This window comes from Nanorana parkeri, unplaced genomic scaffold, assembly GCF_000935625.1.
Source record: "Nanorana parkeri isolate BGI_ZX_2015 unplaced genomic scaffold, ASM93562v1 scaffold332, whole genome shotgun sequence".
NCBI classification, from domain to species: Eukaryota; Metazoa; Chordata; class Amphibia; order Anura; family Dicroglossidae; genus Nanorana; species Nanorana parkeri.
In genome coordinates this window covers 376,155-397,702 of record NW_017306600.1, presented here as the reverse complement: position 1 = coordinate 397,702, position 21,548 = coordinate 376,155, and the positions used below count along the sequence as shown (strand labels likewise).

Genomic DNA, 21,548 nt, shown 5'->3' with positions numbered 1-21,548 from the left:
GGGTTTTAGGTATCGCCAAAGCAATCTCAAACAACATTCAATAAAATACATAATTTATTTAATACCATGATTAAAACTTATTTATTCTACATCATAAAATCAATGCATGGGTCACATTAGATTTTGCAGTGTCATAAATTCCATCCATCCTGAAAGGCAGGGACATACATGGGGGAACTTACCAGCGACTCCTGTCGGACCTATACTCCTTTAATGACAGGGAAAGAGAGCTCAAGCAAGGGTTTCTATTATTAGAGTATCCATATCCTGGCTTGGATACATAACAGCAAGGGAGTTCTGCATTGATCCCTATGAGACCAATAAATAAGGCATCTGAAATGTTATCTACTTTAGATAAGATAAAGTGAAATAAGGATCAACCATTGTATTAATTAGGTATTGCAAGAATATTAATGGAAGGGGGGTCTATCTTCTAGCCATTTAGATGGCGGTCCTTTGTTAAAGAATCCGCCCACATCAGCCCCCAGTAGCAGGAGGGGATATGCCACCTCAGATCGATGGCCAAGTTAAATTTTGAGGCACGTGTCCATAAATCTACTTGTGGTTACTGAGGAAGCACGATAACAAAATGTGTCGACAAGGCAAGACAAGGAGTTAAGGGGTTTCTCTTTGTAAAATGTATTTCATGAATTTATAATACTGCAAAATCTAATTTGACCCATGCATTGATTTTATGATGTGGATTGAGTAAGTTTTAATCATAGTATTAAATGATGCATTTTATTGAATGTTGTTTGAGATTGCTTTGGCGATACCTAAAACGCCTCACTAATGATAGTCTGAGATATTGTAATAGCTGTGCTAGGGGTGTAGCATCAAACTACCTGTATATACCCAACAACATTGATTTATGCCCTTTCCAAACCAAACAGGCTGCATGTTTGTAAACTCATCCACGGGCTAAGCTATGACTGACACTGGAAGTCATAGACAGTAATACAGAATTCCATGCTGATTTCACTTGTGTCCTTTTATTTTATCAATTAAGTGGGAAGGGAAACAAGTTTTTAGGTTTATATAAACATGTCTGTGAAGGTTCTTATTCATCCATGTCATGGTGTATCGGTAAAAAATAAAAAAAATTTCTTGAAGACGTTTCACTGGTCAATTATGCAATTGCAATCAACACCTGGTTGTGATTTACAGATTATGTGGATTGGAACAACATTCACCATATTAATTTCCAGATAATTTTTGTACAAGTCATTCTGAATTGAGAAAGCTGGTTAGATGACCAGTGAAACGTCTTCAAGAAAAATTACAGCAAGTACAGTTGCCTTGACTTATTTTATACAGATTTATATGTACACCTTTTTTTTGCATTTGACAAGTAAAGAATAAACACTTGCCCTGTAGGCTTGGCATACTGTTCCTGTTCCTGGGGAAGTACTATTCACATGTTTTTTTGTATGTTCTCCTCATGTTTGTGTGGGTTTGCTTTAATCAAAATTGAGTGTGAATGAATGGCTATTGCCATTAGACTATAAGCTGATTAGGAACATGGAGGATACACTTAGTACTCTAAGGCTACATCACATCGTAATGTGTTAATGTTATATACATGAGTGTAATAAACAACAGATCTAAAACACTCTAAAGCATTTTTATTTCGATAACATAGGGGGTTATTCACATAGCTTTGTCTGATCTGTTGGCCCACTTTGGCCGCCTGAGGGCTGCTGTACGGGCTATTCACTATAGCCCGTACAACAGACGAAGGCAGCCAAGCGGATCAGCTGCGCCAAATGCAAATGCTTCGGCTTAGCTGAGCCGTAATGATAGACAGAACGTGGAAAAAGGTCGGCCAATCTCCATGTAAATGGCAGCTGGGCAGAGCCAGATGTGATCTCACGGCTCTCCCCACCCAGTTGTAATGACAGATCAGCGTCCCCAAATGACCTGGGGATGCTGATCTGTCATTAAACAACAACAACTGGGTTTGTAGCCAGCCATGGCATCACAGCCGGCTCCGCCCAGTTGTTATTTATTGGCTAGGACCTGCTAGAAGACTCTGGCAGGTGCCGTCCAATAGGAAACCAATTGTTTTTATTTTGCTGGTATCTGTCAGATGCTGCATTATGCGGCGGGAATTCGTCTCGTACGGTTGGGTCAGCATGCCTCTTTTTTGTTTCTCCTTTAAAATATTTTCATTTTATTCTTATTTTTCATATTTGTTTAAAAAATTTTAAATAATTTTTTTCATTCATTTAATTTTTTTTTCTATTCTGCATGCTACGGAGGTACCGAGCAGAATAGCATTCGGCTATTCATTCACTGCCGTTGAACGAGAGCGAGTGAGCTTCAGCTCAGCCGAACCAGATGTTAGATCGACGAACCCCTTCTGCACTTCGGAAGGCGATGTACGACTGATTTTAGCCGATGTACGGATTAAATAAGCCTTCACTTCACTTTGGCTCGGTTATTCACTTGGCTGCCTTTGGCAGCTAAATGAATAACCCCCATACATTATGGCAGCACACTAAAATTGTGAGCACTATACAATGACAACATACTCTGGCACATTGGACTTTTGCATTTTAAAGTTTTTATTTAATGGCTTTTTTTCACTTTTAAAATGTTTGCTTTTATTTTTATCTTCAGCTATTTGTAATTTTACAAGCCATGGACCACAACAGCTTTCCCTTCAAATTGGAGATGTGGTCCACATTGTGGAGACTTGTGAAGGTAAGGATGACCTATAATTTCCTAAATATATGCATCTATTAGAGTAGATTCGGCACCTATTAGTAACTGGCAAACATTTTCTCGGGTTGGCAAGGGAGGGAACATGAAGATGACTACAGTCCATTTTCTGGGGAGGCGGGGGTCATAGCTAGGCAGTGGCAGGATACTTACTGTACAAAAGATTGGAGTAAACTATGTACAGGTGAAACTCGAATAATTAGAATATCGTGCAAATTGTTGTAAGTAGCCATCACTCCAAGCTCGCTCCTGTGATGGACTACAATCTCAATACAAATTAATAAACTAAACCTGAGTTTGTAGTCTATCATGGGAGCGAGTTTGGAGTGATAGCTACTTTACAACACACACAGGGACCATGGGGAACAAAAGTAGCCACCCTCCAGATGGAAGGAAAGTTTCAGCACAAATTCAGAGATGATTTTGTGGATGTTTCTGAGGGAAGACTTAATGTTACAGTTTTCTGTCAAAGAATACTGTAAATGTTGGTAAGTTTTAAACTGACATTTCTGTGTGGAGTACCACCTGTGTTTTGGTGGAGAGAGCATTAGAATGTATGTTTGGACATGTATGTTGAGGCCTCTATCTGTTCTGCTATCTGTTTGATGCTAATCTCTTCCACTCCTAATAATGATGCTAATCTCTTCCACTCCTAATAATATAATAATATATTTTATTAATTGTTCACCAAGAGACACAGGATCAGTAGCAGGCACATTGGGTTATGCTGCCACCTTTTGAAGGGATTGGACACTGGTAAACAAAAGCTGTAAGCCAGCCAAGTATAACTCATCTACTCTCACGATGCTTCCGTTTATTTTTTTGCTAGTGTCCTAGGAAGATGGACGTTCCAGGAGTGGACAATTGGCAAGCAGATTACCTTAGCCAAAATGGCAGGACTAAGGAGGATGGTTACTTCATTTCAGAGGTGTTTCAGGACCTGTCTCTTAGTTGGGGAACATTTCATGTGAACCTCATAGACTCCAGGTTCAAAAACAAATTGGACAGGTTTGACTACAATGCAGTTATCCATTAGTGGGAACTGTGGATGCCCTGGTAGCTCTATGGGATCAGTACAGCTTGATATACACCTTTCCTCCTCTGAAGCTCTTCCTTGTCTGCTCTGCAGGATCAAGATAGAGGGCATTCTGTTGAATCTCATAGAAATGAACCTAGGAGGATGTGGTACTCCAACCTGTTCAGGCTTCTGGCAGACAGCTCATGAGCTCTTTCAGATCATCTTGTGTCTTATGGGCAATTTTACCCCCATGCTTCAGACTAGCTGGCTTTGACGACATGGCTGTTGAAGCCCATGCTTTAAGAGAATGGAGTTTTTCTGACTCACTAATTCATAGGTTCCTAAAAGCATGTTGCATAAGGTCTACCATTGTGTGTGGCAAGCATACTTTGTCTGGTGCGAGGCAAGGACATTGGACAGATCCTGACCTTTCTACACACTGACCTGGATCAACAATAGGTTTTGTATACCATCAAGGGCCAAATTTCAGCGTCACCGATGTTTTTTCAAAGAATAATTGCTTTGTATTCCCATGTTAAGGCTTTTGTATAAAGTGTAGCTCACATAGTTCCACTTGCACAGCCTCCAGTGACTCCATGGGATTTCAACCTTGTTCCCTCAGCTCTTCAAAGACAGTTTGTTTTTTTAAACCTATCAAAGATACCTAACACATAAAATGGCTTTTCTTTATGCCATCACCTCTGCTAGTCTTGTGTCTGAGTTAGAATCCTTAACTTGTAAAGAACTTTTACTTATCTGTCACATGCAGGTTATTTTCCAAGCTTGCCCACTTAAGGGTAGGTTTCCACTTTTTTTCCAGGACTTCCGGGACTCTTAGGCATCAATAATCTGTTTTCCAGATTTGCAAGGCCACCACCACGTCTTCTGTTAACACATTCTCTAAGTTATAGGGATGTTCAGGCATCTTTGGATGCAAGATCCTTCAAGCAGCTCTTTGAGCTGCAGGCAACCCCTGTTTTTTTTCATTGTTGTTTTCTTCTTGGGCTGTTAGCGTTGTGTTGGTCTGTGGCCCTCCCCTCATTTGGAATGATTTAGGATGTGCCAATGTTCCTGAATTCTACTGATCCTGTATCCATTGTTGAATGATTAAGAAAACTGGATTTTTCTACTCACCGTAAATATTTTTTCTTGGAGTTCATCAAGGGACACAGTGTCACGAACCGCGGCGCCGTCTCGTTGCTAGGAGACGGGCCGGCAGGCTTGCATATTCGGCTCCTCCCTCCAGACGTCTCCCTCGGACTCGTCACACATAGGAGTGAGGGCGTAGCAGCCTGGCCCTTCGGAAGCATCCTGTTGCTAGGAGACGTTCGGGAGGGCCTCTGCTGACTGCTCCGCCCCAACACACCTGCCTACTCATAAAAGCCTGGAAGGCACACTTGCTCAATGTTCTAGCGAGGTAGAACGTTGAGCAATTTCTTAGGGCTCATACCTCTGCTCCATCACATGAACCTTTCACTCCAGCAGCATTAATCCGGACTTCTTCCAGCACAGCAGTGATCCTTCGCCCTGTACTCCTGGAGGGCTCTGAATACCCCAACAAACCGCAAGTACCATCCTGGACCCTGTAATTGTTTACATTGCCTGCAACTCAGTGGGGTTTAAAGAGACACTGCTCTACAAAGGGGGCTTGCTCAGGAGTACTCCTAATTACTGTTTGATAAGCCTGCAATAGTTTTTTGCATTCATGGAGTGAACTACTTTATTTTGAACTACAAATCCCCACAGGCCCCAACTAACCACAATATTGCAAAGAGGGAAGGTTCACTTATTGTTATCTCTGCAATTACAGCCTGTGGTGGCATATGATGTGTTAAGGGTTCCAACCTCACTCAGCCACACTAAAGAGTGTAAGTGTGAACCCCCCACCTGAGCCATCCACAAAGCCTCTCCGCAGCTGAGATCCTCAGCCAAACTCGCTCAATCATTACACACAGGTTACAATCACTCTGTGTTTACGGTCTACTCCTAATGTTGCTCTTCTAAAAAACTGAAGCATCATGGGAGTGGGAAGGACTTATACTTGGCTGGCCAATGGTTTTTTAGTTTGCCATTGTCCAGTTCTTCCTAAAGGCGGAAGTATAACTCAATGTTCCTGAATTGTACTGATCCTGTGTCCCTTGGTAAACTCTAAGAAAAGGAATCTGCAGTGAGCTCAAAAAGCTTGTTATTATAATTAAAAGAAATGTTATGGAGAAAAAGTAGTTCATGTCTGGCTTGGCTATACAGTAATTGAACTTCTATTGTCACTGACATGAATGTTTAACAGATATTTTAACAGTCTGATCTGGTGCATTTATCATTTTAGAATGGTACAAAGGATATCTGCTAAAACAGAGAACACACGAGGTAAGCTTCAATTACTTCTATACTTCTAATAAGCACCAGAACATAATTACAAGGGTTTATTTTCAGGCAGCCATGGTTTTTATGTCAAAGTCTAAGGCTGGGTTCACACCTAGGCGTATCGAATATGCGCGTTTGTTGTGCGTTTTGTGTCGCACGTTTCCGAGGGTTACTTGGCTGTATCCCAATGGAAACGCGCAACAAAAACGCCCCATAGAAGCTCCTGTACTGCTTTGGGCACAGGGCGTTTTGTAGCGCGTTTATACGGCCTGTAATATGCCTAGGTGTGAACCATACCCATAGGAAATAATAGGATTTCGGTGTTTGAGCGTTTTGCAGAACGCCCAGGTGTGACCCGGGCCTTAGTAATGAATCCTTGGGAGTGCACTCCTGAAACAATCCAGACAACCTGCTGTCCTATCCTGTGGAGCATGGAGAGGCATAGGGAAGAAAGAGAGCAAACCTGAATGATATCACAGCTAGTAGGTGTGACTAAGTGTGCCATAAAAAGGACATTTCACTTAAAAAAAATAAATAAAACACTTCTTCATAAAAGAAACAATGTGCATTTATTATTTCTTTGCATAGAAGCCAGTAAAGCTGTGCAACCATGATTAGTAGATAGTAAATGATCTGGCTTCTGCAGACAGTTCCTCCCGTCCATGCCCGTACCAAGTTATGGACATGCAGTAACATGGGCAGGAGGCAGAGTTAGTGGTCTACAAGTGTGGCGATGTCACGGCACTTGTATTCCTTTGAAACTACAAGCCCCTCTCCCGTGATGGATGGATGATGTGGCATGGTGTGGGTGGAGCAATGCACAGCTGTGCTATTCTCAAAAACAAACAGTGGCCAGAGGGTAGAGGAACCCCGCGATTCAGGTAAGTGGGGGGGTTGGGGTTACGATCTGACCATGTTTCATATTACACTCTAAATATAGGTGTAACATGAGACATAGTCAAAAAGGTGAACTTAGGCCGGGTTCACACCTGGGCGTTTTACAGGGCTGATCGACGCGCTGTAAAACGCTCAAACAGTGAAATCCCATACTTCCCTAAGGGCATGGTTCCCACCTGGGCGTATTTCAGCCCGTGGAAACACGCTGAAAAACACCCTACGCCCAAACAAGTACAGGAGCTTCTTTGGGGTGTTTTTCTGCGCGTTTCCATTGGTATTACCGAGTGTGGCTCGGGGTTAACAAAGCGGTAACCCCGAGCCACACTCGGGAATACAGCGTAGGACTTACATTGTCCGCGATCCCCGATGTGTCCTCCGGTGGCTGCCGGGTTCCGTCCCTTGCGTGCAGGCCGCGTCGCAGGGGGGCGGAGCCGGCGGGAAGTTTGAAAGTGGAAAAAAAATTTCTTTTAAAAAATAGAGAAAATAAGGAAAACAACAAAATCATACCGTCAGTGAAATGCGCGTTTCACTGAACGGAAAAAACGTGCTAAAAAGCGCGAAAGAAACGAGCTGAAAAACGAGCCAAAAAATACGCCCAGGTGTGAACCCAGCCTTAGTCTTTAACTGCACAGCAACTAACTTTACAGGCAAAGTTGCTGCATAAAAGTGTTGCAGCAGATTACTGTGGATTGCAGTTGTAAGAAAAACTTAATGAATAGCAAGCTGCTTTTACTATATATTCTTTTCAGAGCTTCCTGTTCTTTGAGGTGTTTTTGTGGACACAGCTGTACTTTAACAGTGGAAATGGCAAAGGTCATAACATTTCGATTTTAGCATAAAATAAAGAGTAAAAAAGACAACAAACACATAATTAAATAATGTGGTTTTTTTTTTGCATTTTCTGCTTACTATTTAGGTAAAACTGTCATGAGAGACATATGGAGCTATTGCTTACCCTGTTCAGAAAATGCAAATTATCTGACTGCTGTGTTGATCCACTGGCTTCAATATTTTGAGTCAATGACCCGTAATAAAAACACAGATTAGTAAAGTCAAAATAAATTCAGAAGTCCTCATCTATACTTTTGTAGTGAGTCATTGGGGCTGATTTACGAAGCCCAACACGCAGTCGCGCAGGCTGCGTGCGCGTTTTAACCCGCAGAAATGCATTTACCAAGCTAAAGTATAGAAGCAGGAGACTCAGTATGATAGCCAGGCAACCAGCATTTTTTTAAAAATGCGTGGGCTTCTTCCCAAAAGTCTTACCAGGCTGTTTAGGTCTGGTAGGAATTTTAAGGAGGAACCCCACTCCCAGAAATGGAGAAAAAAAACTGTAACTAAAATAACTAATGTCAGATAGAAAAAAACTGCGCTAGGAATCAAATAACACTCTAAGAGCAGCTGTGCTTAATAGGTGAGTACACAACAAAATAGGAAAAAAGAAAATAGCACTGCGCTTCACAAACTCAAAAAATATTCCTAAAATGTGAGAAAAATAGTATAAAATGTGAAATTGTCACAAAGTGATACATAATTTTGTGTCATACACAACACCTGTGTTGCACAATGCCTGTGCTGATGATAGTTAGAAAAAAACTCTTGGTCTAATGGTCTAGACACTATAAACCATAATAAACATAGAAAGAAAATGTGCTAGTACATCTCATAAAATGTGTACTTATAGAACATCCTGTGTTAAATCTCACAAGTGATGTACAACTCCCACTTAATCTACATATCCATATGTGAAGTCCATTACTTCTTGATACAATAAAGTCCTTGAAATATGTGAAGATATATCTTCCAACTTTTATAATCAACACCACGTCCGTGAATGCATAAACAATTAGTGAATCAGTTCTTGATATATAGAACCAAATCCTCTTATTTGCTTTTAAACCGACAATAAATTGGGGTAGATTCCTCCCAACTCTGGCTCATATATACATACAAAGAAAATCTTACAATACATAAAAACATTTAACACTTAGGAGAGTCGAGGAGGATGCATACGCGGGATATTCAATGGATACATGACGTGAATTAATTCTAGTCCTGAACAAACTGGATCTAATACATCTATATATAAAATTGGCAAAAACAAAATGTTAAAATATGTAGTAACAAAAGAGGGGGGTCCATGTTAAAAAAGGGGTACCATATAAACCGTATGCTACAAAGGGACCATGGCTAAGATATATGAAGGATGGTGTGGGAAATGTTTAAAAACATAGTGTGGGAAATGTATATTATATTTATATACTGCCATATTAATTCCTACATAATAAATGGAGAACCCCAGGGATATCCATAAATCTCTATAACAGACAGTCTTCATAGAATGCATAATCGTATATATAAACTTCTAATGTGAATAACAAAATGTTATTGTTTTTTTGTATCATTTTGTTATTCACATAAGAAGTTTATATACACTATTATGATTGTTTCACCATTGCTTTGCAACAACACCTATTCAGCTGGTGAGAAAAACACCACTAGTTTTTATTGACTGAATTAATGTTATGGTTTTTTTGTACATGTATTACAACATATCTATCCAAAAAATAAATGTGCCATTGTTTTTCTTTTTTCTACAGGGAATATTTCCTAAATCTTTTATCCACATCAAGGATGTTACAATTCAGACAAAAAGGTAACACTGTAATTTTATTACATTTATGGCCTTTTCAATAAATAATTTTTATTCCTAAAGCCATGTTGAAGCTTAAAGTGACATTAAACCCTCAGATTTTTCAACATAAAACAATACTGTAATGTGTGCCTTACTGTAATCCATGGTTGTTTCCCTTCTCTTTGCTGCTCTTCCTTTTAAATCCGTATCTGTTCTCATGCTGGGCAGAACTTCCGTTTTGCAGCAGACTGCCTTGTCTCTGAAATGGATACATGGTGTCTGTGTGCAGGTTCACAACCTGAGCCAGCACTACAGGAAGAGGCACTCAGCTGCAAAGGTAAGTTCTCCCCCAGCATGAGAAGACATGAGGATTTAAAAGGAAGAGCAGCAAAGAGAAGGGAAACTACCATGGATTACAGTAAGGCACACATTACAGTATTGATTTATGTTAAAAAATCTGAGGGTTTAATGTCACTTTAAGGACCAATAGAAAAAATATTAGGGCACAACTAGATAGTAAAAGTCATACCTTTTGCTTTTTTGGAAACTGCCCCCCCAGCCCCAGTGGAAATATCCTTTACTCCATGTAGGCTGCAAGTTGCAGACAGGACTGAAGTACTCTGTGAGAGCCCCAGCCCTCTTTGCAGCAGTCCGACACACCCCGTGTGAGAACTACAGCTGTCCTTTTCAGCAAGGGAGTCAGTTGTAAGTACATAACATATGGCACAACATACAGAGTAGGTTGGCCAGTATGGGAGTATAATTTACAGCACACCATAGATATATAAATATGTTAATAAATATTTATGCATTACATGGAAATGAAGGCTATGCTGGCACATGTATTTCCCCGGTAGCAGGCAAAATATTGATTGAGCATGCACTACATTCATGGCATATGTTAACACTAATAATAAAGAGGAACTATGTGTCTCATCTAGCATGGCCTCACTTTACATACAATTCTCAGTGTTACTAAAGAAAAAGCAAGCAGAACCACAATATAAATTAGGTTACATTGTTGGGTTGCAAGATAGAAGCTTTTAGATGTTTGCAGAATCTGTATGACAGCTGAATTATCTGATGAACAAATTACAGCTAGTACCAGTCTGCAAATATACAGCGAGAAGGGGAATTCCTTGAGGTTTCTATATGGAGAGGATTTCTGGTGGGTCATACTGCATTTCTAATCAATTTTACAATTTGTCATATAGCAGCAGTTCTGAGTCAGGCTGCCAATGCACCCCCTTCCCCCAGCTGTACTTGCCTACCTCAGTCATCCCCTACCCTTGTGCCACGGTATAGTGCATATAATCTTGTTCAGCTAAACAGTAGAAGGACTGCTGCAAAACTGTACAAGTAGATGCTGAGCAGTGTTTACGCTATTCTTACTCAGATCAATAGGGAGCATTCAGGCTTGACATGCAAAATTTCACCAGAGATGTTAATGAAGCTTTGTAAATCCCTAATTTCAATAGTACTCCTAACACTAGCAGAGTTTATAGTAGACTGATTGTTACAGAGTGAAGCACATTTGTTTAACATACATGGTACTGCTAAACTAACCCAGACCGTAACATTGTGAATGCCAGGAAGTTCAAGTTGGTAATAATAAAATGTAGTTTTACCAGCAACTGTCAGCTCAGCATGGCTTAATGCTGGCCTAGTCAGAGTAAGTAATCATGATATTGTACCATTTATATAACAGCTTGTGAGAAAACATTTCTGGAGTGGACAGGATAATCCTTAGGCTGGGTGCACATGGGTGATTTTTGGTCCAACTTTGTGTGATCAAATGTTGCTACATGCTACTGTATGTTTTGTATGTGTAGTAATTAATTGTGCACAATTTTAGTAACACATTTACACTATGAAAAATTGTCCATGTGTGCCCATCCTTAGATCTGTTTCTTTTAAAAACATTTGCAGGATCCCATTCAGCCCACTTACGCTCTCATTTAAAGCATATAGACCAGTGATGACAAACCTTTCTGAGCATTAGTGCCCAAACTGGATGACTAAACTTGTGTGTCTCAAAGTGCCCATCCTGCACTTAGACCTGAATACTGATGATTTATTTTAGAAAAAACACTTCATACTACTGTCTGAACTAACTATGTGCTGAAATCCTAGAAGAAACATGCAATACAAGAGGTTTTAACCCTCTACAGCTTGAAGTCAGTGGTGGAGCACCTGGGCCCATTTGCAGCTGTGACCACTGGTAGTTCTGCCACTGACTCAAACCTGTAGAGGAACTAATCTCAGCAATACATTGTATACCAATGCAGAATATCCTCAACTATAGAGGACGACATATCCCAGCAATATATTATACAGCAATCCAAAATAATACCATCAGCTACAGAGAACTGAAAATCCCAGCAATACCTTATACAGCAATGCAGAATAATATAAGCTACATACTGTGTTGCTCTGGGGTGGTAGGGCAGCTGCGGCTCTGTAAATAAGTCCCACCGTCCCGGAATGCCTCGGTATGCGATCCGGGCTGGTCACAATCGGGCAGCGGTAGCCAATATTAGACGGCCGCTTGCTGGGACCTCTTGGGGTCTTAGCGAGGAGGAAGCGGCCTTCCAATATGCCTGTTTTGAGGACACCGCTGCTGTGTGATTGTGATCGGCCCGGATTGCATACCTTGGCGATCCAGGATGGTCGGATCTATTTTCAGTGGTGACCCGAACCTGGGCTCACATGCCAGCCATTAAAGGATTTGAAAGAATTTGCCATGAACGGAGTGATGTGTGAGAGAAGAGAGCTGCCTAGAGTTGTACTAACATATGCAGTATAGTAATTATCAGACATTTTAAAATATATGCATATTTCTCTCAAGACATATTTGCTTTAAGATAAAAAGTTTTTTTTTAGCTGAGAAAATAAGTATATTTGAATACTTATTTAAAAACTGAGCTATATACTGAATAAAAATGTAAGATTTCATTTTACTCAAATTTTCTTTGGGATATATATTGCACATCCCTGGTGGTCAGTGGCCTCCACTCATTAAGAGGGCAGCGCAAATGTTGTGACATCAGCTCCGTTCTCTGCAGTATTGCGCTGCAAGCCTAGAGAGACATGATGTCCTGGGCCCAATGGATAATAATCCTATACTGGCACGTGCATGACCAGATCTTTAAGTCTACAGATATGGCTCAGAGAGAAAATGCAAAGTGTCACATGACTTAACTATACATGACATTATAGAAACAACTAATAAAATCCACTTAAATTGTTCAGTGCACCAAGAAATGTGCACCCATGAATGTCATATATATTTACCTGTGACTTCATCTGCTAGGGACCTAGCTGGCTGCTTCCAGCTCTGAACATAGCTGGTCCTGACTGGTACATCACTTCTAGTGTATGTGTCCAGTTCCGTCCTATGTGTTATGTCAGGTAAAGTAGCACGAAGGGTGGACCTTGACCCGAACTGAATGTCACTTAAACCTTTTAATGTAAATCCTTGTCCTTTAGGGAGAAATATACTGTGTATCTTGGGGAATTTTGGAGGGAGGGATTTTTACATGTTTATATGACTGATGTATGTCTTGCAGCCTCTTTACAGCCTTTCCATGTGCACTACAGTCATAACAAGCTGAATGTGTGTTTTAAAAAGTCCACCTGCATTCCACTCCTATGCAACTGCATTTTACAGGCACATTTCCTAGATGTTAGTGGCTGCAATTTTTTAAAAGGCTTTTTTGTAAAACAGTATAATATTCCTGGGCAATGTGTATCAGATTCAATTTTTTTTTCCTTTGGGAAGGCATGTGACAAGTTGATTTGCAAACGGGAGATTGTGGGAGACAGGGGCAGTGCCCAAACAAGACCTTTATATCAGCAAACAGCTGATAAAATTTATATAACATTTTAATGGTTGGGTTACATCTACTTTAACAATTATTGCTGCAGCTTCAGAGCGGCCAGGAGGAGAGAGAGGGAGCGCTGACCGGCGTGATCAGAGCCGCCTCTGAGCATGTAGGGGTATACGTGCATGCAGGGCAGAGGAGTGGCAGGTAAGTTCCCGCCCTCCGTCCCCATCAGGAAGCTCTCCCCCGCTCTCCCTGGAAAATAGCTGTATCCCGTGGTTAAGGGAAGAGCAGTAGAAAAGAAAGTCCAGAAAAGGAAAGGAGAGAGTGGGTCCGGGCAGGGCCCGACATACCCTTCAAGGTCCTAGTTTCCATCCTGGGAGCTCTGGTGAGGGAATTGCGCAGAGGTTCCGTAGCACAACCATGGCCCCCAGGTGGCATTGAATTGAGCTTCTGCATTATTCAGTGAGACTGTGAGATCTTCCAGCAGATAGATGTCCTGGACCTTGGCAAGCCATAACTGGACTGTGGGAGGCTGGGGGTCCCGCCACTTCAGGGGTACACAGGCTCTGGCTGCATTCAACAGATGATGTGTTAATGAGTGTCTGTATTTTGAGATCGGGTGGTAGGTCAAATGGAGCAGGCAGGCCGCTGGGTTACCCCTGAGGTCCGCCCCTGTCAGGTTCTCAACTATACCCAGGACCCCCTCCCAAAAGGGTTGTATCCCGGGGCAATTCCAGAATGCATGTAACATTGTACCCGAGGCCCTCCCACACGGGATCAAGCTATTCATCTTATGGAGCAACCATGGGACCCTATACAAGCGTGTCAGGATCTTGTATCAGCGAACCTAACCCAGACACATTTGTTCATGCTTACTTATAAATGTGCATATAGAATGAGTTAAATAAGAATAAAACAGTTGATATATCAGTTGGTATTTGGGATTTATTCTGTCCTGGTCACTATAATCATTGTTAAAGTTAAAAATTATGCATATACTATACATCAAACACCTACACTGTACTACTGGGAAATCAGCTAGTAGCGTGTACTGTACCAAAACACGCAATGGGAGAAATTGATCAAAACTGTCTTATTGTCAGTAGTTATGGACAGATATATACTGTATATTCCAGGGATGTGCGGTCAGGGGAGGCAGAGCCTCACTTGGTATCATAGAGGAAAAAGCTGTCATCTTCAAGTACGAAGCTGACAGCTTTTTATCCATTCAGAGCGTCTTGTAACAGGTTACACAGAAGGGAAAGCCTTCCGGCTGTGTTAACTGTCATGGACGGAGTGCTGAATGTTAATTACAGGCGGCGCTGCATCCAGCTTTTGACAGCTAGTTAGGTTATACAGCAGCGGGCTTCCCCACTGCTTGTGTAACCTAACATAGTGAGGCAAGAGCTGCAACAGCCTCTACTCTATGTTAGAGGCTTGAGCTCTGTGGATGGTTTGGACCAATGGCAAAGCGCCATTGGTCCAAGCTGTCCAGTCAAAAAAAAGATAAAAAACCCCACTGAGGACATCGATCTCGATGCTTTGCAAATGATGAGCAAGTGAGGGACAGGGAGGCTCCTCCCTCCCTCCTCCACACATAACTTGGTGACCTGGTTGGAGGGCCGGGTCCTCAGCAGGCTTGGGACATGGTGTTGGCAGGCTGGGGGTGGGGCATGCTGGGGAATGCCTCACCCAGCACGGAAGGTACCACATGTCACTGATATAATCTGTATGTATTTTAAATAATACATTGAAAATGAGCATATCTGTACTTAGCAATTTGTGTTCTGTGACAGATGTACAATTTAATTACCTCACAGTTATGTCAGAAAGTAAGGCAGACAGACAAATAGGCAGACAGTAACTTTTTGGGTGCACAATCGTGCAAGACTAAAACTGTTGCTTTGATCGCAAAACAGACTCAAAGTTTAATGCTAATATTTTTACTTGCAAAATAAAAAAAATTGATACGCAATTGTGTTCATTACATTTTCCCCAGTGTGAATGATCTTTCTGTTTGTCTTTTTAGAAATGCAGAATACATAGTGCCAGCTGAAATTCCATTAGTGCGAGAAGTTACAGCTACTCTACGGGAATGGAGCAACATTTGGAAACAGCTGTATTCGGTAAGAAATATGATTTCTTTATTATTGCAGATTACTGATTACTGATCATATGACAAATACTTAAGCCATAACATTTTTTAAAGTCAGCATTGGCTAGTGATGTTTGCAATATATAATGAAATCATTTTGTCATGTGGAGGACTTTGGAGTTATTGGCGATATTAATATGAAAGATCACATATTTTAACACACTGATAAGAAGCTATGACTGTAGTATGTTGGTATTTTTTTTATCTTGGAGTATGGTTAGTTGTCTAAATAGTGTTACTTCCAGAGAATTTTGTTTTTTCCATCCTCTGGACCCAATATGCAAGAGCTGAGTTGAGTAAGAGGTTACATTTGATGCAAATCAATCTTTTTTTTAGCGTTATTAACTATGTCCCTAAGTAATTTAAACTCTATCAATAAAAAAATTCTAATTTCCTAGCCATTTTTTGCTATATTCAAGAATGTTATTTATTTTCTTCACGCAAGACTCTCCTACAAGCTGCTAGTCTAGTTGTGCAACCATTCGGATTGGCAGACTCCACTGGAATGGATGGGGCTAGCTTGGAAAGTGACATTCGGTCACTGGACTCCATATTGTGGCACTTTCCAGTCACGAATTTACTGTGTTAATGACGTCGCAAAGTGTGTTGTGTGTTCAGAGCTGTGTTACAGCCTCTGGTGTGAGCTCATGCCAGCAGCCCTAAGTTACTGTGTAAACAGGTTAGAGGATATCTCCTGTCTTGTATCCAGTCTCTTGTCAATGAACGTTGGGCTGTGGAGCCGGTGTGCAAAAAGCAGTTGCTATACAAGCCTTTTGAGGGGCATTTCTTTGGAATAGTATCCCACTGTATTATAATTTAAAAATAATACAATAAAATATAACAGTGGAATAATGCTACACGCCTCTGTGTGTGTTTGTATAGCAGAAGCTCAATCTCTCCCTGAAATCCCACTGTCAGCTATCCCTATTTACTCAATTTTTCCATACACACTGACAAAAGGCTGCTGGAAAACCTGACCTTCTGAGGGAGGGCGCTGGCACAAAAACCTCCATTATTGGCCCTTAGCATGGCTGCTGGTGTGAACAAGCCCTCAAGCTTGTTTCTCACTACATACATAAACTGCATACATCTTAACCCTTTCACTGCCAGAGCCATTTTTGCACACGTGTTAAAATGCACATTTTAGTCCTGATAATTGCTTAAAGCCCCTCAGATTAGATATTTTCTGAAAGCACTTTGACACACTTGAAATAAAATGGTGCAGCTGCAGTTTTTGATGTCACACAACATTACCAAAACAGTTTATAAAAACCTGAATTCCAATTTATATTAAAAAATCATTAACATTAATGTTAGTGCACACAATCACAATATAATACCACATTTGTTTATAAAATATAAAAGATGAGGTTACATTAAGTAAATAGATACCAAATGTGTCAAGCCCTAAAATTGCATGTGCCCGTGAAACAGCAAAAAACTTTGGTACCAAAAATTGTCCATAGGTGACACATCAAAAGGTACTAATCATGAAGGCTACCCATGAAGAATGGCCCTAGAATTATTGATCTCAGTCCGGCATGTGGTGATATTGTTGTTTTCAGAGATAGATGCATGTGTTTACATTCATATGTACATGTATGTGGGGGCAGGGGGCTTTAAAAACTTTTTGGGAGTTTTTATTTAAAAATTTTTTTTTTACACTGAACTTTGGTACTATCACATAGGGGGAGGCACTTTGCAGCCTGTGTGAAAGTGAATCCTTTCTAACAGAAAAACAAAAGTCAAAAAATAGATAAACTGCACACAATAAACAGCATTATAGTACATCTCCAGTCAGGATATATCTACTTATAGTGCATCTCTAGTCAGAATATCATCTGCAGGTGGTGTTGTGTAAGTACTTATAAAATGGCAACTCCTGGCCCATGCAAATAGTACAAGTACATGAGTTCTGTACTTTTCTTTCATAAAAAAGTAGGAAAAAAATAGCAAGCCTATCCTAAGATAGGCAGTTGAAAACCATGCTCTGTTTGACATTAGAAAAGTCTCGTTCATTTTACCATTCGCACTAGCTGCTAGTATAATATTGCAATTAAACCAAGCTGTGAATTTATAAAAGTTATGATTTTACAGGCAAGCAAAAAGCAAAAATTCCAGCAGGTACAGTCGATGATGTGTGATTTGATGGAATGGCGTTCACAGCTTCTCTCTGGTACCTTGCCTAAAGATGAGCTGAAAGAGCTCAAACAAAAAGTTACTTCAAAAATCGACTATGGTAACAAGTATGTTGTTTGTAATATTACCAATACTACTGTACCTTGTCACTAGAGTGGTTGCGATATCTGTTCTGTTAAAGACACAATGGACATGTTAAGCTCATTTAATATAATAATGTATTTATATATCTGCTCTAAAATTCATGTTTATTCTAATTATTGAGAAATATTAGTACCAGTTTTTATGCTGCCTTTCAACTCTACCTGTAGCTGTGGTATGGCAAGGATAGGCTAAGTTGATTTAAATTTTCTGAGTGCAATAACTTTGGTAAGGAGCTTTAATACCCATAAATCATCACATGCATCTGTCCAAACCATGGCTAGCCACATATCTGCTACCTGCTTTATGCCACTTGTGAAATAATTATCAAGCTGCTTATAGCTTAACTTCAGCTGTACTGGAGATACCACAAAAGAGAACCCGTTTATGCTAATCACGTATATTCAGACTATTTTACCTGCCAAAAGATTTGATACTATAAGTATATATACTTATTATCCACCCACTTCTGTTGTGCTATAAGCCATAAAGGAGAGTCACATTTTCCAGGGACTGTAATGTAGCAGACTCCATACCACTGTCCATTATCTGCCTGTTCTTTGAATTTATACTATGTATAACTCCATTGGTTATGACCACTATGAGCTCTCTTTCCCTACTATAAGCCTCATTTAGCACGACCTATAACTTCCTGGACCTTCCCAGCAGTTTATAGTGACTGGATCAACTAGACTGAACACAGATATCAGAATCGCTATGTCTTTTGTTCTTTCAACAATAGAACAAAAAACAATTGCTATGGTCTTAGAGAACCCCTGATTAATAATAACTCCATATCCCTTTCAAAGCATGTTTCTATTTTTTTAAATCTCTATGTGAGAGCAATCATAACTGTGTAACGCACTATAGAAGTTATAAATTGTTAAACTTTTTTTGGAACTCTTCTACTGGCAGGATGAAAGCCCTTTCAGGTAACTAGGAGACAGTTAGGCTGGTTCACTCAAGAAGTTGGAAATCTTAGATTTGGTTTCAATCTAGAAAGCCGGCTTCACTTGTTGCTAGGCAGCCTGGCTTCCTAACCAATCAGGAAGCTGGGCGTCACGCAATGACCTAGAAAGTCAGAAAGCCAGGCAAGCCTCAGCAAGTGAAGTCGGTGTTCTTTCAATAGACCACCAGCTTCCCAGGCAATCAGGAAGCCTGATAATCGGGGCACTCGGTATCGGCGAATACCGGAAAAAAAATATCGGTACTTGTACTCTATTAAAAAAAAAAAAAACTTATCCGTGCATCCCTATTATTTACACAATTATTTTGTGAAGATTCTCAATATCTTTGGTAAATCACCTTCAATGCAACTGCTTAAACTTTTAAAACAGGCTTTGTCCCTTGCTGTGAGCACATCCTCCTCGAATGCATAAAAGATGGTGGTGCTAAACATGATATTAGTGATGTTAAAAGTTTAACCCATGATATATGTTGGCTTCAGGTGCTGGAGCTTCACAGTTTGCATCACTTGAGGGTGCTTTTATATATTTGTCTAGAGTTGTTCTTTAAACGAAAAATCCGGCCAAAAAAACATGTTACTGTCAGGTTTTCATTTCTGTCTGTGATCACATTGAGGGTATTTCACTCACTTCCTGTCCATGTGAGTTCCAAGAAAAAAGGGATGCAGTTGTCACTGAGACAGGCGGACATAAACGTTCTTACTATTTCCCAATTTTTTGTTTTGGTCTGTGTTCATGTTTGAGAGCTTACCCATAACTTCCTGCCCTGACAGAACGTGAGAGAAAATACAGAATGCACAATAGGGACAAAGATGTAAATAAAAACCCGACAGAAGCTCTAACTATTCATTGCTCTCTCCAAAATTCTGTTTTCATAGGCTTGAACACTAACATTTGTGTGTTTGCATGAGAATCTGTGAAAAAAAACTATTACAGTTTGCCTGCATGACTAATCTTTATGCTTTTGCTTACCAAATTGTATAAATAAATGCATGCTGTTTGATCTACATGATCATGCAGTGTTTGTTACTGACACATATTATGATTACAGAATTCTTGAACTTGATCTGATTGTACGGGATGAAGATGGAAACATTCTGGATCCAGACAAAACAAGTGTAATCAGCTTGTTTAATGCCCACAAAGAAGCTACTGAGAAAATAACAGAGCGCATAAAGGAAGAAATGGTAACTAAGCACATTCTCGTTTCCAATCATATTTATAGATTCTGATGATGTCAATAGTTTTGGAACTAGGACTAAATATGTCTAGGTGTGGTTACTGCAGAGTTTTTGAAATTTCATACATTAGAGCGTGACCTGACAATGCCAAGTGAGAAAATCTAGAAGTGGAAATAGAGCGCTGGATCTGAGTGATTATTATGGGGTTTTTTTATCCAATAGTGGTTAAGTGATGTAAATATGTGGAATCTGGCTAATGGATAGTCAGCTATCACTGGCCTAAGGGTCTTTACAGTATCTTGGCTTAACAGTGAATACAGTAGATGTAGGAATTGAAATGCCACACCAATTAAAATAGTCCATGTACACATTTATTCCACTAGGGTCAGGGGAAAAAACGAGTAGAATAGCCAAAGCATTTCAGGGGTCCAAAAACACCCCTTTCATCAGGGCTTGGTAAGAGAAATCATGTATGTGGACTAAAGTCTTTGGTTTTGGCTGCCAAACCAGCTGCTGACAAGTCAGAAGCTTTCACATCACAACTCAAAACAAATTATAAGATGCAGACTTTAGTACACATGCAGGATTTCTCTCACCAAGCCCCAATGAAGGGGGTATTTTTGGACCCCTGAAAAGTGTTGGCTATTCTATTCAATTGTACCCTGACCCTAGTGGAATAAAGTTGTATCTGGACTATTTTAATTGGTGTGGCATCTCAATTCCTACATCTAATGCCAATTAAGAGTCCATTTTGGATTATGTAAATAAGAAGGTTTTGTTTTTTCAAACAAACTTTCACTGTCAAACTGTCATGTTCTTGGACAATCATTATATGTCTTGACACTTTTCATGACACCATTATAACTGTATTAAGGTGATTCGGTTTTCTGTGTGGTTATAAATGTTTGGGGAAGTTCTCAACATTCATTTAAACTGAGGAGGCCACTTGGATGAGTGGGGAAACATCCCCAAAGTTGCAGTTTAAAGTGGGAAAACTGCTGCTAGTTATGCTATGACCTTGATAAATAAAATGTTCACACAACCTGAAGATAGGTCAGATATTCAAATAACAATTTGAGTATCATGGAAATTATAAAAAAAAAAAAAAAAGGATATGAATTTGAATATATGAAAGGGATTATAAAATAATGGTACCATTTTACAATATTATGCTTACATTCAGTCAGTATCACAATAAAACATTGCCTTGTTTTCTTTTATTAATGTGAAGATCCGGAATGTGAAGTATGTTAACATTTCAAAATTACTGTATAGGGGAAACTTCAAACACCTTAAAGAGACCCTGAACATTCTGGAATAATAGCCCTATAAATAGTACCTTTTGTCCTGTGTAATCAGGCAAACAAGGAGGACAAGGAGGTTTGGCCTTACTTGCATGACATAGTAAGGCGAGACCATGCAGTACCCCTTTATTAAGGTGGAGTTTGCTGGATCTTAAATGTTTCATTCTTAAAAAATATCTGCAACATTCAGAATTCTTG

The 21,548-nt window shown here is 40.1% G+C and overlaps 1 protein-coding gene across 1 annotated transcript in view; it reads left to right on the top strand.

Moving 5' to 3' along the window:
* Positions 1 to 1,796: 1,796 nt before the first annotated feature.
* The window catches only part of DOCK2 (dedicator of cytokinesis 2), a 173,616-nt gene continuing 153,864 nt past the window's right edge, over positions 1,797 to 21,548 (top strand). Inside the window, exons 1-7 of the mRNA XM_018558336.1 lie at positions 1,797 to 1,836; positions 2,623 to 2,706; positions 6,069 to 6,109; positions 9,604 to 9,659; positions 15,495 to 15,591; positions 17,718 to 17,866; positions 19,917 to 20,052. Coding sequence (XP_018413838.1) covers positions 1,797 to 1,836; positions 2,623 to 2,706; positions 6,069 to 6,109; positions 9,604 to 9,659; positions 15,495 to 15,591; positions 17,718 to 17,866; positions 19,917 to 20,052 — 603 coding nt within the window. The remainder of the gene's footprint in view (positions 1,837 to 2,622; positions 2,707 to 6,068; positions 6,110 to 9,603; positions 9,660 to 15,494; positions 15,592 to 17,717; positions 17,867 to 19,916; positions 20,053 to 21,548) is intronic.